The following is a 15141-nucleotide window of genomic DNA, read 5'->3' as shown; positions in this document are numbered from 1 at the left end:
AGGCTGGATCGGACACTTCCGATGGCCAGTTTCAGTAGTAAATGGATGTAGAAATGAAAATAAAGTTAATATGTCATATGATAAAGATAACTTAGTATCGGTTTCGTGCGAAAAGACTTTATTAAAGAATAAAAGGGAGACAGAAAAGGCGAGTGAAAAGGGAAATATTGGCACTGTTAATGATGTGTATGAGGTAAAGGACGTAGATGTGGGGGAGGTTATGATGAATAAAAAGGAAAGGGAGGTAGAATATGCCACGCAAAAGACGTGTGCACAATTAAAAATAGGTAAAAATGATGCAGAGGAGGACGTTAGTATTCATGACATTATAAGCAGTGCAGATGAAATTATTGTTGATGGAAAGGTGCTTAATGATTTTAATGCAGAAGGGTCTGGTAGGGATTTTGCACGATTACCTGAAAATGACAGCATGGAAGAAAATGAAATGAAAGTTATCGAAGTACATGACGATTATACTAAATATGAATTTAAGGCCGAAATCGTTCAAAGTGATATAACAGAAGTGTCTGATTGTCCAAACGATGTGTATTTTGTAGAAAATGAGTCAAAAAGCGAAGTGGCTGAAATATCTAGGGATAATCTGCCTCACTGTTTAAAAGTTGCTTTCCTGCTCGAATCTGATGACGAAAATGAAATCAGTGATAGTTCAGGTGAGGAAGGGAGTAGTGATGACTCGAGTGAAGATGAACTCTCAGGTGTAAAAGAAAGTGAATATACTTTTACTGAAAGAGGTTACGAAAAAATTAATGACGTTTTTTCGAAACAAAATCCGTAATGCATAACTGAAACAAAACCGAAAGAGCCGCCGGATGACACTATATTAGGGCAGGCTTTGATTAATGTAATGACAGAAATAGATTTACAGAAACCTAAAGAATGTCCAGAGGTAAATACAGTAGAACGTGAACTGTTAAAGATCTGTAAAGAAGTACAGGTCCACAAACCCAAAAAGCCACCTGGTATACAACTGAAATCAGTGGGTAATATTACCTGGGAAGACATTATGGTTGAGCAGGACTTGTTATGGGAAGAACAGGAGGAAAAGGAACAGAGAATTATTAAACAAACTATAATAACTGTAAATGTTTGTAACACTGAACTGCAAGTACTTTTAGACACAGGATCCCAAATCAGTGCCATATCAGAATCATTCTTTGGTCATATTTCATGTAAACCAGTGTTAGTAATAATGTCTGTTAGTGGAGTGAAAATTATAGGAGCTACTGGTAGGTCCAGCAAGCCCATTCAAAAACAAGTATTGATGGACTTTGAAATAGGAAGCCAAAAATTTGAACATGATTTTTTAGTAGTCCCTGAACTAAGTGCTGAAATGATTCTAGGTATTGATTGGCTAGACAAAGAAAAGGTAATTTTAGATTGTGGTAGTGGAACTGTTAAGATTAATAGGGAAACCGAAACAATAGAAATTAAATTTGAAGGTGACAACCAGGTCCAAGCTGTGAATGTAGCACCCATTTTGTTGAAAATAGAATCTGAAAATGATGGTTTATCCCAACTATATGAAATCTACCATGTGAAAGGTTTATTGCAGGATGATCAAAAAACTGACAGTTTTAGGGGAATTGTTGATGTTATACAAGAAATATCATGTGAACAGAAAGATGATTTATTTAATATCTTGAATAGTAATAAGAAAGTGTTCTCTGATAAACCAGGTGTCGTAAACAACTTTGAATACCGTATGGATATCCTGGAACATGAACCATTCTTTGTCAGACCATATCCAATACCTATAACTAAGAAAGAAGCAGTACAAGCTGAGATTGATAAAATGCTGGAATGGGGGGTAATAGAAAGAAGCAATAGTGAATACAATAGTCCACTTATTATAGTCAATAAAAAGGATGGAGGTGTAAGAGTAGTCATTGATGCACGTACATTGAATAAAATTGTCAGGAGAGAAGTAGACAGGCCTGAAAATTTAGATGATTTATTACAGAAGTTCCATAATGTAAAATATCTGACTAGTTTAGACCTTACTGCTGGATATTGGCAGATCCCATTACACAAAGATTCTAGGAAATATACAGCCTTTTTGTTTGCAGGAAAATGTCACCAATACAAATTTGTACCATTTGGTTTGAATACTTCTGTTTCTGTTTTCATTAGGGCTTTGGATTATGTAATAGGAAAAGAACTTTGTGCCAGATTGACTGTATATGTAGATGATCTATTGATTGCTACTGATAACTGGGAAGAGCATTGTGATCTTTTAAACAAAACCCTTATTGCTCTTCAAGCAGGGGGCATGACTTTAAAGTTAAAAAAGTGTGAATTTGTGAGACAAGAAATTAAGTTTTTAGGACACATAATAACCACATCTGGGATTGGCAAGGACCCAGAAAAGCTTAATGCTATTGAAAAGTGCCCTCCTCCAAAGAACAGGAAACAGTTGAAAGCATTTTTAGGTCTTTGTGGGTTTTACCGCAAATTTGTGAAAGGGCAAGCTTTTAACAGCCCACATTTGAATAGCTTGTTAAAGAAAAATAGTGTATATATTTGGACATCTGAATGTCAGAAAGATTTTGAAAATTTGAAAACTGAATTAGTAAGGGAAAACATTTTACATCACCCAGTTTTAAGTAAGCCATTCCACATGATTACAGACAGTAGTGCTTATGGTATTGGTGTTGAAATATTTCAGGAAAACACAGAATCTGGGGAAACAGATCATAATACCATTGCTTTTGCTAGTAGGACTTTAACTAAATATGAGAAGAACTATACTATTTCAGAGAAAGAGGCCTTAGCAATCATTTGGGGATTAAAGAAATTTAGGATTTATTCATGGGGACATAAAACTATAATTCATACAGACCACAAAGCGTTAACCTTTTTGAAAAACTGTCGACTGTTTACTGGCAGGTTGAGTCGATGGGCCCTGTACTTACAACAGTTTGATTATGAGATATTGTACATTAAGGGTAGTGACAATTATGTAGCTGATGCCTTATCACGATTGCCTGAGGGTATGAACAACTTACCAAAGGAATGTAATGAAGATGGCAAATTTCGTATGAGATATATTAAGGAGGTTCCAGGTAGGAAAAGAATTGAGCAAATCTATAAAAGTATGAGGTTCCACCAGAATGAGGATGAAATTTGGAAGTCAGTGAAAATTAATTTTAGTAACCCTAATTTCCCACAAATCAGTAGATTTTACAAGATATTTCATGGAGTTTTGTACAGGAGAAAGAATACCAGCACTGAAGAATGGAAGGTGTGTTGGCCTAGACAATTTGAGACTGAAGTAATTGATTATTTTCATCTTGCCTTAGGGCATTGTGGTCCCAAGAAGTGTATTGAAAAGTTAACTGATGTGGTTGCGATTAATGTAGGTACTACTAAGAAAATTACTGAGAGAATAAGATCTTGTGATGTATGTCAGAGGGCAAAAGTAACAAATAGAGTATATCAAGGTTTCATGCAGAATACAATGCCAGAGGACACATTAGAATTACTGTCAGTGGATTTGTATGGCCCTTTACCAAAAACCTCAGGTAATTGGTCTTACATTGTTGTAGTGTTGGAAGTGTTCTCCAAATTTATTAAATTATATCCAATTAGGAAAGCCACTGCTAAAGCAGTCTTTAGCAAGATGACTGAGTATTTTAACACCATTGGTAAACCTAAAGCAGTTTTGTCTGATAATGGACCACAGTTTATCTCAAAAATCTGGAAGGAAGGCATGAAGCAACATGCTGTTCAAGTTAAATATATTTCAGCTTACCACCCGGCTAGTAACCCTGTCGAAAGATATATGCGTGAATTAGGAAGGTTAGGTAGAACCTACTGTCACCATAACCATAAGGCTTGGGGCAGATTTGTAAGTGACTTTGAAAAGACCATGAACACCTTATACCATGAAACCACCGGTTTTACACCTGAAGAAATTTTGTTGGACCGTAAAAGTAAAAGTATTATTGAAGAGATCTTGCAATTCCCACCTGTTGTAGGAATTAACCTGCATGAGAAAAAAGAGTTAGTTAAGAAAAGAATGAAAGAGAAAGCGGCCGCTAGATCTAAAAGGCATGATAATAATCTCAAAACAACTAAATTTAAGCTTGGAGATTATGTTTTAGTGAAAACCCATGAAAAATCAAGTGAAATTAATAATGAAATTTCTAAATTCAAATACATTTACAATGGGCTTTTTGAAGTGCAAGGAACTCCACATGCAAATGCTTATTTTCTTGTGTACCCTAGGTCAAGGAAGCCTTTAGGAGTTAGAAATATAGTCGACCTGAAGCTGTATGTCCACAGAAACCAATGATGAATGAAATGTAGAAGCCTCAGGGGACATGCACTCTTTGCATTGTCAGGTGCCTGACGAGCACCAGGGACCCGAGTCGTTGCCAGCACTACTTCCGTTTCTTTTCGTGCTGTCAACCTTCCTCTTCATCATTCAGAACTTTTACTATCTTCTTTCCTTCTTCTCTATCAAAGTAAACTGAATAGTGTAGAAATAATGTAACATACTGTGTATTGTTTGTGAACAAATAGAAATGAATGATTACATTGGGTACACTAGAAAATGGCCAAGAATAATGAAAGTGTAGTGGGTATTGTACAGGAAAAATGTATTGGAAAAGTAATTGGAAAGAGAAATATGGATGAGAAAGGTAAGAATACTGAAAACAAGGTAAGTGAATAATATAATATGACTAAATGTAAATGTTTTTGAAAGTAGGGATAAATATGATGTTGAAAAACTTTGTGTGTTAAAAAACTGTGGAGATGAACCTGGCTAATGTGTGTAAGATGGATATGAGACGTATATGTCTAGTGCCACCAAAGGCAAAAAAGCACTTCCAATAGGATATAAAATTATTGTCCTGGACTTGATATATGTAATGACCTAACTGTGTGCGGAAAAACAATGGTAAAGGAGTAGTAAGAAATTCTTAATCCTGTCTTGATCCCAAGTATGACATTTGATTGTTTCTTGATTAATGTATATGTTACCTGGTGTTGACATTTGAAAAGAAATGGTTTTGTTGCCAGTGTCTAATTACTGTTTCAAAGTTGCAGGTTTTATATTTTGTACCATTAATGCAAATGTTACCAAAGATGTGACGTAATGATGAAAAACACAAAGATGATGACAATAAACTGCTCAAAAGTATGTTGTTGGGCAGCTAAACAAGACAAAACAATAAAAATTGCAGTGGTCCTAAAGCTGAGGGCTACCCAAATATGCAGTGTGAGCAGTAGCCAAAGGACTTGCCATTGTGGGGCAAAAAGTTGATAAGTGGTTACGAACTGCCAAACCTAGAGGATGAGGCAGTGTATGAATTGAAAAATGTCTGTTTTAGTGTTCTTCATCTAAATTGTGTTTTTGTGCCTAAAGGTTTATAGATAAAGACTGCCAAAACAATAATGGGCAGAATGTATAACATAGACTGCTAGTGCTGAGGCAAGCAGTGAACGTAGTTAGGTTTATTGGTCAATGTGTTATGAACTGACTATTCTTTCTGAAGTCAGTGAAAATTTATTATAAAATATAAATGGATTCTTATTCAAATGGATGTAGATGTTTTGATGCTAGGGTTTTTGGAATAACTTAAAGTTTTGGACTGTCTGTTTTAGAACACAGCAGTGATGATTAAAGATAGGTTCTGAATAGGTTAATGTGTTTATGTACAACAAACATTTTGGACTACTATTAATGAAGAGCAGATTTAAAGTTAACTGTTTTGAGAAAACCTTGAAAAGTTACTTTTGTATTTAAAGAGTCAGTTGGAAAAGGGTTCTCATAGCTGTTTGTGTAAATACTTGTGCATATGTGAAAGCAAACTGAAATTTTCAACATTCCATTAATTGCTGAACCTTGCAAAATGTACTATGATCATGAGTATATTTGTGTGTCTCTGAAAGTTACATTCTTTAACAACATTGAAAGACAAATTTGTGTTTTGTTGAGTTGAAATGTTCTGTGCTATTGTATATGTGTTCATTATTATTATTTTTTATTTTTTATTTGAAGGCTATACTTTTTCTACTAATATGAAGCTTATTTTGTGTATTGTTTGTTCTGTTTTGTTGAACTGTATTTGTATGAAATGAACATGCTTAAAGGTATCTTGTGTAACGATGCAAAATTAGTTTCCTTAAACCAGTGTGAAAATGAAAATTAGTGTAAATGTCTCACTTTTGAAAATGTTTTTGAAAAAAATATATAAAAATTCTTAGTGTATATGCTGTATGTCTGTAATATGTATTTTTTTTCCCAACTGAAGTTGGATGTAAAAAAATTTTTTTTACAGCTAGCACCATTTAGGTGTTATAGATGTTTCCTTGAAGTATCCCTTACAGGAAACTTCAACGAAACATGGGGCATGTGTAACACCATGGCTTTAATGCTATACTGACCCATTTTGTCTTTGTCTCATTTAATGTTACATCATTGAGCTTCTGTAAATGTGTTTGTTTGAATCGATAACATAACATTGTATACTCCTTTCTTTGTACAAGCTTTGAGTCATGGTCTGATTCTATGTGATGTAGTGTATCTGCAATTTAAATGCTTTGACCCATTTGGAGGGAACAAAACTTACTGTATATAATTGTAATTTTGTGTGAATAATTTATGGTAGACATGTTAATATATGCAAATGTTCTGTGTTATTCAATGCGTTTGTTTGCTGTTATGTAAACTGCTGATCCTCACTTAGGAATCTTAGTAATTTTGTGTGTAAGAGGTAGTGTGGTTCCCCTCGGGAACGGAACTGTGTAGCGCGCGAATTGTGGTTGGCCTAGGTGGAAAAGGTGGAACGAATAGTCAGTCGGGGACGAGCAGTCAGTCAGAGATGAGCTAAGAGTGCATAGTGCTGGTTTCGAGAGAGGCTTTCTTGTTATTTTCCAATGCCTCGGATGGATGGATAAATCGCTGGGCTATTCTGGAATTTGTATCTATCATCGCCACCAAGAAATGACAGAGTCCAGCAATTCTGTCTGCAATTCCATCTACCAACCTGCAGTTGCCACCACATTGCGCAATCACTGTAACATAATACTATCACGATGTACAGTGACGGATCAGCTTAATGGATGTGTTATTGTGCTGAAATATAAGGTAATTTATATCTGAACTTATGTACCTACCTTGACTTTTCTCCTCATCATAATTCCTCTCAGGGTCCTCTCCGTTTGAACTAATCACCGAGTATCCCTACTGAAAGAACTTTTATGACCAATGTTATGCTAATTTATGCCTCTTGAACTCAGTAAAAAGAAAGTTAAAGTTAATGTGGCAAGAGAGTGAGTTAAAGTAAATGTTGCTTGCTGAATATAATTTTCCTATTAAAACTGCTTATTAAAGTGCTGTTGCCAACTGCAAAATTAAAGTTCTTGAGACTGAGGCTTCTAAAGTTTTGCTTAGCTAATGATCACCTTGATACCTGAGTAAATTCTAAAAGGTGAGTCAGTTCTTGCAATTTTGTTAATATTGTGTTTCGAAGTAGAAAAAGTGGAAAACTGCATAGTAGGAAATTATATGTCTATAATTACTAAGTGTTTGTCTCTCTTGTGTGCATATTAACAGTATAAAGACCACTCAAGTTTGTGTAAGCCCTGAAAGTGATAGTGTTTTTCTGTACGTGTTATAATTTTGCAAATAGTTTTTGTGCTGCCCCAGTTGTTAGCTTCTATCTTAAAACATATGTGTGTCAGAGTTCAGTGCACTCGCGTGTGGCCAAGTCTAGGTTGTGTTTGTCTGTTAAAATTACTAATAAATATTTTCTTGAACGAGAATGTTAATCATTCTCATGCCTAATTAGGCTGGCGACCGGTTTCGTTATTCATTAAACAATATAGCTAGGCAAAATCTTGTTTGTTACTATTCCGATATTTACGTAATTCTGACTTTCATTTCCGATAAGCCACCTCCGTTAGGAACAACACGGTCAACATAACAAAATTCCTCTCAGAGGGTAACACTGCTCTGTTGCTATATACCATAATTGCTATAACAAAATAATTCTGTTTTGCAAACTGCCTCCTACTTAAAGGTTATGGTATAGCAGTAGCGGACAGGGGAGTGTTATATGCTCAATTTCTACTTCTCTTCATAAACACATTAATCGTGGGAAACGCAAAGGAACAGAACGTACCAGCGTTCGATTATATCAGCAGCCGGCATTCCTGCACAGATACACGTCTACGAATGCTTCAGTCGACAGCGTGTCGAGCTTCACTTTGCAAATGTGCTGTTCATCTATGACCCTTTGTTTCAACATAATTAGATTCTACATTTTCACAATCATAAAGTATGGACTGTTGATAATTCTCGCGAAATTGTGCGATGTCGTCATCAACAACGTTTTTGTGTCAACGTTTGTAGCGGCTTCGTTGAGGGCTGTCACGTTCTTCCAACCGGGCTCAACGGAGAAACTCACCATGTTTTCTTAGCTAATACTATGTTTTGCTAGAATAAATGTCTTTACGAGTGCGACGAAACATGTACTTCAGGTACAATGGATTTCCTCCTCGTTTTGGTTCAAATGGCTCTGAGCACTATGGGACTTAACATCTGTGGTCATCAGTCCCCTAGAACTTAGAACTACTTAAACCTAACTAACCTAAGGACATCACACACATCCATGCCCGAGGCATGATTCGAACCTGCGACCGTGGCGGCCACGCGGTTCCAAACTGAAGCGCCTAGAACCGCACGGGCACACCGGCCGGCACTCCTCGTTTTGTTGTTAATGCTCGTAGGCTTCTAAATAACATATTCCGTTACAGAAGCATAGATAGATGTGGCCAATTCCTTGGCCTCCACCCTCTGATGACCTAAATCAAGCAGATTTTTATTTGTGGGGGCATTTCTATTGTGTACGGAACTGCGGCACAAAGTGTACCGCGTTTTCGTGCCCGTATTAACGAAGGCTTCAAAACCATAAGCAATTCTCCAGAGACACATAAGCGGATCAGGGATTCAACACGATAGCGAGCTGATGCATATATCTTAGATAAAGAAGGAAATTTTGAACATTTCATTTGATAAAAGTATTTCATGTTGTGCTTATATGCTCTTTTCCTGTATGTTTAATGTGTTGAAGAGTTATAGAAACTGAGCTCTAACATGAAAACAAAGTGTTTCCTGACAGATGTCCGTATAACATATATTCTTACTCCATGTGTGAGGAATGTTTCGTTAGAGTTTCGCCATACCCTTTTGTTACATCCACTACTGGGTAGTGTTTTTCAATTAACAAGTCATTTTGAATGCCTAAGTGATGTGGGACCTTGAACCGAATGACGTAGGTACACGAAAGCGTATCCTACAACTTCAATAAAAGTGGCTCAAATGGCTCTGAGCACTATGGGACTTAACAGCCATCGTCATCAGTCCCCTAGAACTTAGTACTTAAACCTAACTAACCTAAGGACATCACAAAACACCCAGTCATCACGAGGCAGAGAAAATCCCTGACCCCGCCGGGAATCGAACCCGGAAACCCGGGCGCGGGAAGCGAGAACGCAACCGCACGACCACGAGCTGCGGACTCAATAAAAGTGGATCGCGTCGTGTAAGCAGGTGGATCGCCTCTTCATCAGTGTTGTCTGTTCCGTTCTCAGTTACAGCGAAAGGCATCAAAAGTCTCTCAATTTCCTCTGAAGCTACGTATGCAGTTCCTGAAGAAGGGGCCCTGCTATCTAATAGCCGGGCATCAGCTCCACTTCAGCGGGATTCCAATAAGAGTGAGAGGCGACAGTCTGCTGCGGTCCTTTAGGAGTGGGTATCTCACAAGCTCCTACGTTCTTTCGGTATCTGCTTCCGAGCTTCTTCGCTCTATAATGGCTTCAATCCAAGTGTAGCATAGAGCACTTTTGGAGTGTTTCTTTCACTAACTTTTTCACGTCGCCAGATGTATCGGACGTTACACACATAAATAAAACAGTGAATAGCATTCATCAAATGATCAGTTTAAATTTTAGTACATCAACCACTCTAAGTTGAGGAAGATGGATACCGATTCTGTGTGATTTATATTTTTCACGAACTTGTCTAAAACAGAGGGCACTGAAGTAGAGCACTTCTTGGAAGGCAAACTTACATCGGCGTTTCTTAACGCGATAGACTTAAGTGGTAACCAACATCTGCATGGCAACGAAAGGACTGTGGATATACCACATGAATTATGACCTCGTCGAATAACTTAAAAAAGTAATAGTCTCACAAAGAAAATGTAACTTTCTGGAAAGGTAATACCATTAGAAGACTCTAAGGATAAACGGTGGGGGCTAGTAACTAAAACCGACCTAATGGTTTATTCCCACCCACTACCCTCCACTCTGGTTATTCTGCACAAAATACATCAGGGCCATTCAACCCTTCTAAAACGCCCAAGTCGATTGTTGATGGTATGTTTATGAATTTGCAACGCAAAGGAACAACCGCAGCTGAGCCAAGACTAGGCAGATTCATATACCGACTGAACAAGGACCATTGAGTATTGCAGAGAGTATTTGTAAGAAATCACATGAAATCATCGCTAGCACTCACAAGATAACTCCAAAGTCCTACTAGCAGTTCAAACGGCACATGACTGTGCACAGCGATTTAAAATGAACGTAGTACAATGGTCCAGCACTCTTCATTGACATACTGTCCCTGTCTGTGTTAAGCTACGATTGGAACAGTTTAAAGAGCATCGCCACTGGACAGTGGATGACTGGAGACGAGTGATCTGGAGCGGTGCATCACGGTACACCCTTAGGTTATCAGATGGAAAGGTTTGAGTTTGACGACTGCCTGGAGAACATTATCTACCATTATGTGTAGTGCCAACAGCGAAGTATGGCGGGGGCGATAGGAGTGTTATCGTGGTTAGGGGGCTTGTGAACAGTTCGGCTATAGGGTTGCTTCTATCAGAATCGACAGCTAACGAAAACCGACAACGGTAGTTCAGGTATTCATGCTGGCATCGCAAGATGAAGATCAAGAGACAGATAAAATATATGAGTATATTTCAAGGGTAATACTGTATGTGAAGGGAGATGAAAAATCTAATAGTCATGGGGGACTGGAATGTATGGGAAGGAGTAGAGGAAAGGAGTAGAACAAAAGGTTACAGGAGAATATGGGCCTGGGACAAGGAATGTGGCCTAGCAGTTCTAGGCGCTTCAGACCGGAACCGCACTGCTGCTACGGTCGCAGTTTCAAATCCTGCGTCGGGCATGGATGCGTGTGATGTCCTTAGGTTAGTTGGGTTTAAGTAGTTCTAAGTCTAGTGGACTGATGACCTCAGAAAGAATCGATGCGCAAAGAAGTGGGATACGGAAGTACTAAGGAATAAGGAGATACGTTTGAAGTTCTCTAAGGCTTTAAATGCATCAATAAGAAATAGCTCAGTAGTCAGCACAGTTGAAGAGGAATTTCCATCTCTAAAAAAGGCCATCACAGAAGTTGGAAAGAAAAATATAGGTACAAAGAAGATAACTGCGAAGAAACCATTGTTAACAGAAGAAATACATCAGTTGATCGATGAAAGAAGGAAGTAGAGAATGATCAGGGAAATTGAGGAATACAGAAATACAAGTCGCTGAGAACTGAAATAAATAGGAAGAGCAGGGAAGCTAAGACGAAATGGCTACAGGAATAATGTGAAGAAATCGGAAGGATTGACTCAGCATATAGGAAATTCAAAACAACCTTCGGTGAAATTTAAAGCAAGTGTGGCAACATTAAGATTGCAGTAGGAATTCCACTGCTAAATCTAAAAGAGAGAGCGGATAGTTGGAAAGAGTACATTCAAGGCCTCCACGAGGGGAAAGATTTATCTGATGCGATAGTTGAAGAAACAGGAGACGATTTAGAAGAGGAGGAGATTAGTGTTCAACGTCCCGTCGACAACGAGGTCATTAGAGACGGAGCGCAAGCTCGGGTGAGGAAAGGATGGGGAAGGAAATCGGCCGTGCCCTTTCAAAGAAACCATCCCGGCATTTGCCTGAAGCGATTTAGGGAAATCACGGAAAATCTTAATCAGGATGGCCGGAGACGGGATTGAACCGTCGTCCTCCGGAATGCGAGTCCAGTGTGCTAACCACTGCGCCACCTCGCTCGGTACGATTTAGAAGAGATATGGGATCCAATATTACTATCAGAATTCAAGACAGCCTTGGAGGACTTAAGATCAAATAAGTCGGAAGGGATAGATAACATTCCAGAAGAATTTCTGAAATCATTGGGGGAAGTGGCAACAAAACGACTATTTACATTGGTGTGTAGGATGTATGACTCCGGCGACATACCATCTGGCTTCCGGGAAAATATTATCCACACAGTTCCGAAGACTGCTATAGCTAACAAGTTCGACCACGCGGTGCGATTTAATAACTCTTTGCAAGTGAATTCTGTTTCCTCTTATCCCAGAAACCTTTAGTGAGAAAGCATCCTCTTCCTCTATCCACTTCGGCCTGCTGGTTTCTGTGCTCTTTTTTCTGGTAAGGAACAGTGGGAACACCCCCCCTCCCCCGTACAGTGACCTACCGGGATTTGGATCAGTCCTGTACGGCTTCCTATTTCATGTTGCTCCAGGCAAGCACAATGGCACATCATTTACACAGTGCATAAAAATTACAATATCAGACTTCGTATCTGTTATCTGTTCCTCGAATATAGTCGTATCGTTTACTCCTTACCCCGAAGATGTGTACTTTCTCTTGTTTCTTAAAGTGACACTCTGCGTTCTTTTATTTAGATAGGATGTAAACATGTTAGTAGCAAGATCTTTCATACCATAATATTTTAGCTTCAGTCAGTAAACCTTTCAGCTCCGATACCTTAAAAAATCTTACACGAATACAACAACTTCGAACGTCTGATTTCTTTATAAATGAGCTAAGATGATAAGTATTTGGCGTTAAGCACATAGGCGAGAAAAATTAATTAAAAGTCTGAAACTATGTTTAAAGTTTATCGGAAGTCGCTAAATGCTCTCATTATCAAATACTGGGTGAGTATACTCTGCTAAATTTGCACTTCATTTTAAACAAAAATTATTTTCATATCTCACCACTTATACGTCATATATCCAGGAATATGTGTCATACAATGATATAATTTTGCAAGTACACTCAGTGGTATATGTTATGTGGATATTGTCTGCAAACTATGTTGCGAATAGAGTTAGTAGTAAAGAAGTAATAACTTAAAATGTCAAACCAGAAGCTGGAGTGAGATACTTCTCACTCTGTGCTAAATGCTTAACGTAAGATCGCATGTCTTAATGAGTGGATTACGACAGCACTTTAAATTTTTGTAGTCAGCCAAAAGTTATATGAAATATTGGAAAACCAATAGACAGATAACCTGCAAGTGGCACCGTGCGTCGTGTACCGGGTTAGATATTGTGGTCGGCTCAATCAAAAGCCCTTGATATGACGCAGGAAATATGGATTTACGATAATTTGTCATCTAAATACTGTGTAATATGATTCGTGGATTGCAAAAATTTCACTATACGTTTGCAAAGACCACTTTTCGATATAAATTGTGGCTGATTATGTGTGTTATTATGTTATTATAGAATAAATGTTACAGATTTTACCTACATTATCATTTGTGTGCAACCAAACTTACAAGTAATAAAATGTTCGGGGCTATTATGCAGTGCTCGAATGGATCTCACATTTAAACCCAACGTTTCGTCCCCATCTGCGGAGGACGTTTCCAAAGTGCGTCGTAGCTTCTTTGGCTGTCCGATTCGCACCCTAGCTCACTACTGGCTGCAGCAAAATTCCGTTTACTCGTGCTTCTGCGCAGCGGTGTGACGTCACATGTTTTGAATGACGCCATGGTAGAAGATTGGTACACATCTATTCAGCACCTGGATCCAAATGTCATTCAGTTTCACGGCCTCCTCACTCCTACTGAAATTCCTGTTGTGTTTTACAGTCTCTATGGCCTCTCTGTATAGTCTTTCATGGTATCCGCTTGTGGCTGCCGGTACTTGAGTCCTGTCAAAATGAATGTGATGGTCTCCAGGCTGCAAAGTAAATTCCACAACAGCTGATTTGATGGGGACGAAACGTTGGGCTTAAATGGGAAATCCATAACACCACAGCATAGTAGCCTGGAACATTTTATTAATCGTGACTTTTCCGAACGTGAAAGTTTGTATTTTACATAACCAAACGGTTTCTTTATTCCAGTAATTCGACCAGTGTACTTTCTGTAGGAGGTATGACGTAAATAGTTCAACTTGACACTGTGGTAGAGAGGTGCTTACCGAAGGCGAGCGACACAAACCAGATGATGCCGATGGCCGTCTTGGCGCGGTTGGTGGTGGAGTTGAAGCGCAGCGGGAAGCAGATGGCGTACCAGCGGTCGATGCTGATGAACGTCAACGTCAGCACCGACACCGCCACCGACACCGTCTGCAACACACAGTTGCGGGCCCCCCAGTCAGTCAGCGCTAACACAGAAAAGATACCTTCGTGGAAACAGATAACGTATGGCTAAATTACATTACTGGTCGTTTAACTTACCCTAATGCATGCGTCATGTTAGAGTACATAACCTCGGTACAGCAAAGTAGCTTAAATCATTCAATAAAGGAAAGTCCTCCGGTGCAGATCGTGTACCATTTAGGTTCCTTTCACGGTACACTGTTATAATAACTCCATTTTAGTAGTCATATAAAACTCCTCTCTCGACGTGAGATCCACACCTAAAGGCTGGAAAGTTGCAGAGGTCACCCCGAAACCCAAGAAAGGAAACAGCGTAATCTACTGAATTAAAGGCCCGTATTTTGTAACGTCAATTTTTAGTGCGATTTTGGGATATATATTGTGTTCAAATATTATAAACCACCTCGAATAATACGATCTATTAAGAAATAATTGTCGTTCATGTGAAACATAACCAGCCCTTTGTTCATATGAAGTAATGAGTATTATCCACACGGCATCTCAAATTGATTCCATATTTCTAGATTTCCAGAATGCCTTTGACACCGTTCCTCAGAAGAGATTTCTAATCAAATTGCGTGCCTGCGCAGATCGTCTCAGTTTTGCGACTGGATTCGCTGTTTCCTCTCAGTTCGTAGTAACTGACGGAAATTCATCGTTTCAAGAAGAAATTATATATCC

At 38.6% G+C, this 15141-nt stretch overlaps 1 protein-coding gene and 1 non-coding gene across 2 annotated transcripts in view; both read right to left on the bottom strand.

The window, feature by feature from the left end:
• LOC126195513 (orexin receptor type 2-like) overlaps positions 1–15141 on the bottom strand; it is a gene marked incomplete at its 3' end in the record, with an annotated part of 64718 nt that overhangs the window by 41637 nt on the left and 7940 nt on the right. The window contains exon 2 of the mRNA XM_049934140.1: positions 14280–14427. Coding sequence (XP_049790097.1) covers positions 14280–14427 — 148 coding nt within the window. The remainder of the gene's footprint in view (positions 1–14279; positions 14428–15141) is intronic.
• Trnaa-cgc (transfer RNA alanine (anticodon CGC)) lies at positions 12038–12110 on the bottom strand. Its single transcript has one exon. It is a non-coding gene; the product is annotated as a tRNA-Ala (tRNA).

This window comes from Schistocerca nitens, chromosome 7 (genome assembly GCF_023898315.1).
Source record: "Schistocerca nitens isolate TAMUIC-IGC-003100 chromosome 7, iqSchNite1.1, whole genome shotgun sequence".
NCBI lineage: Eukaryota > Metazoa > Arthropoda > Insecta > Orthoptera > Acrididae > Schistocerca > Schistocerca nitens.
This window is presented reverse-complemented; position numbering and strand designations above follow the sequence as displayed.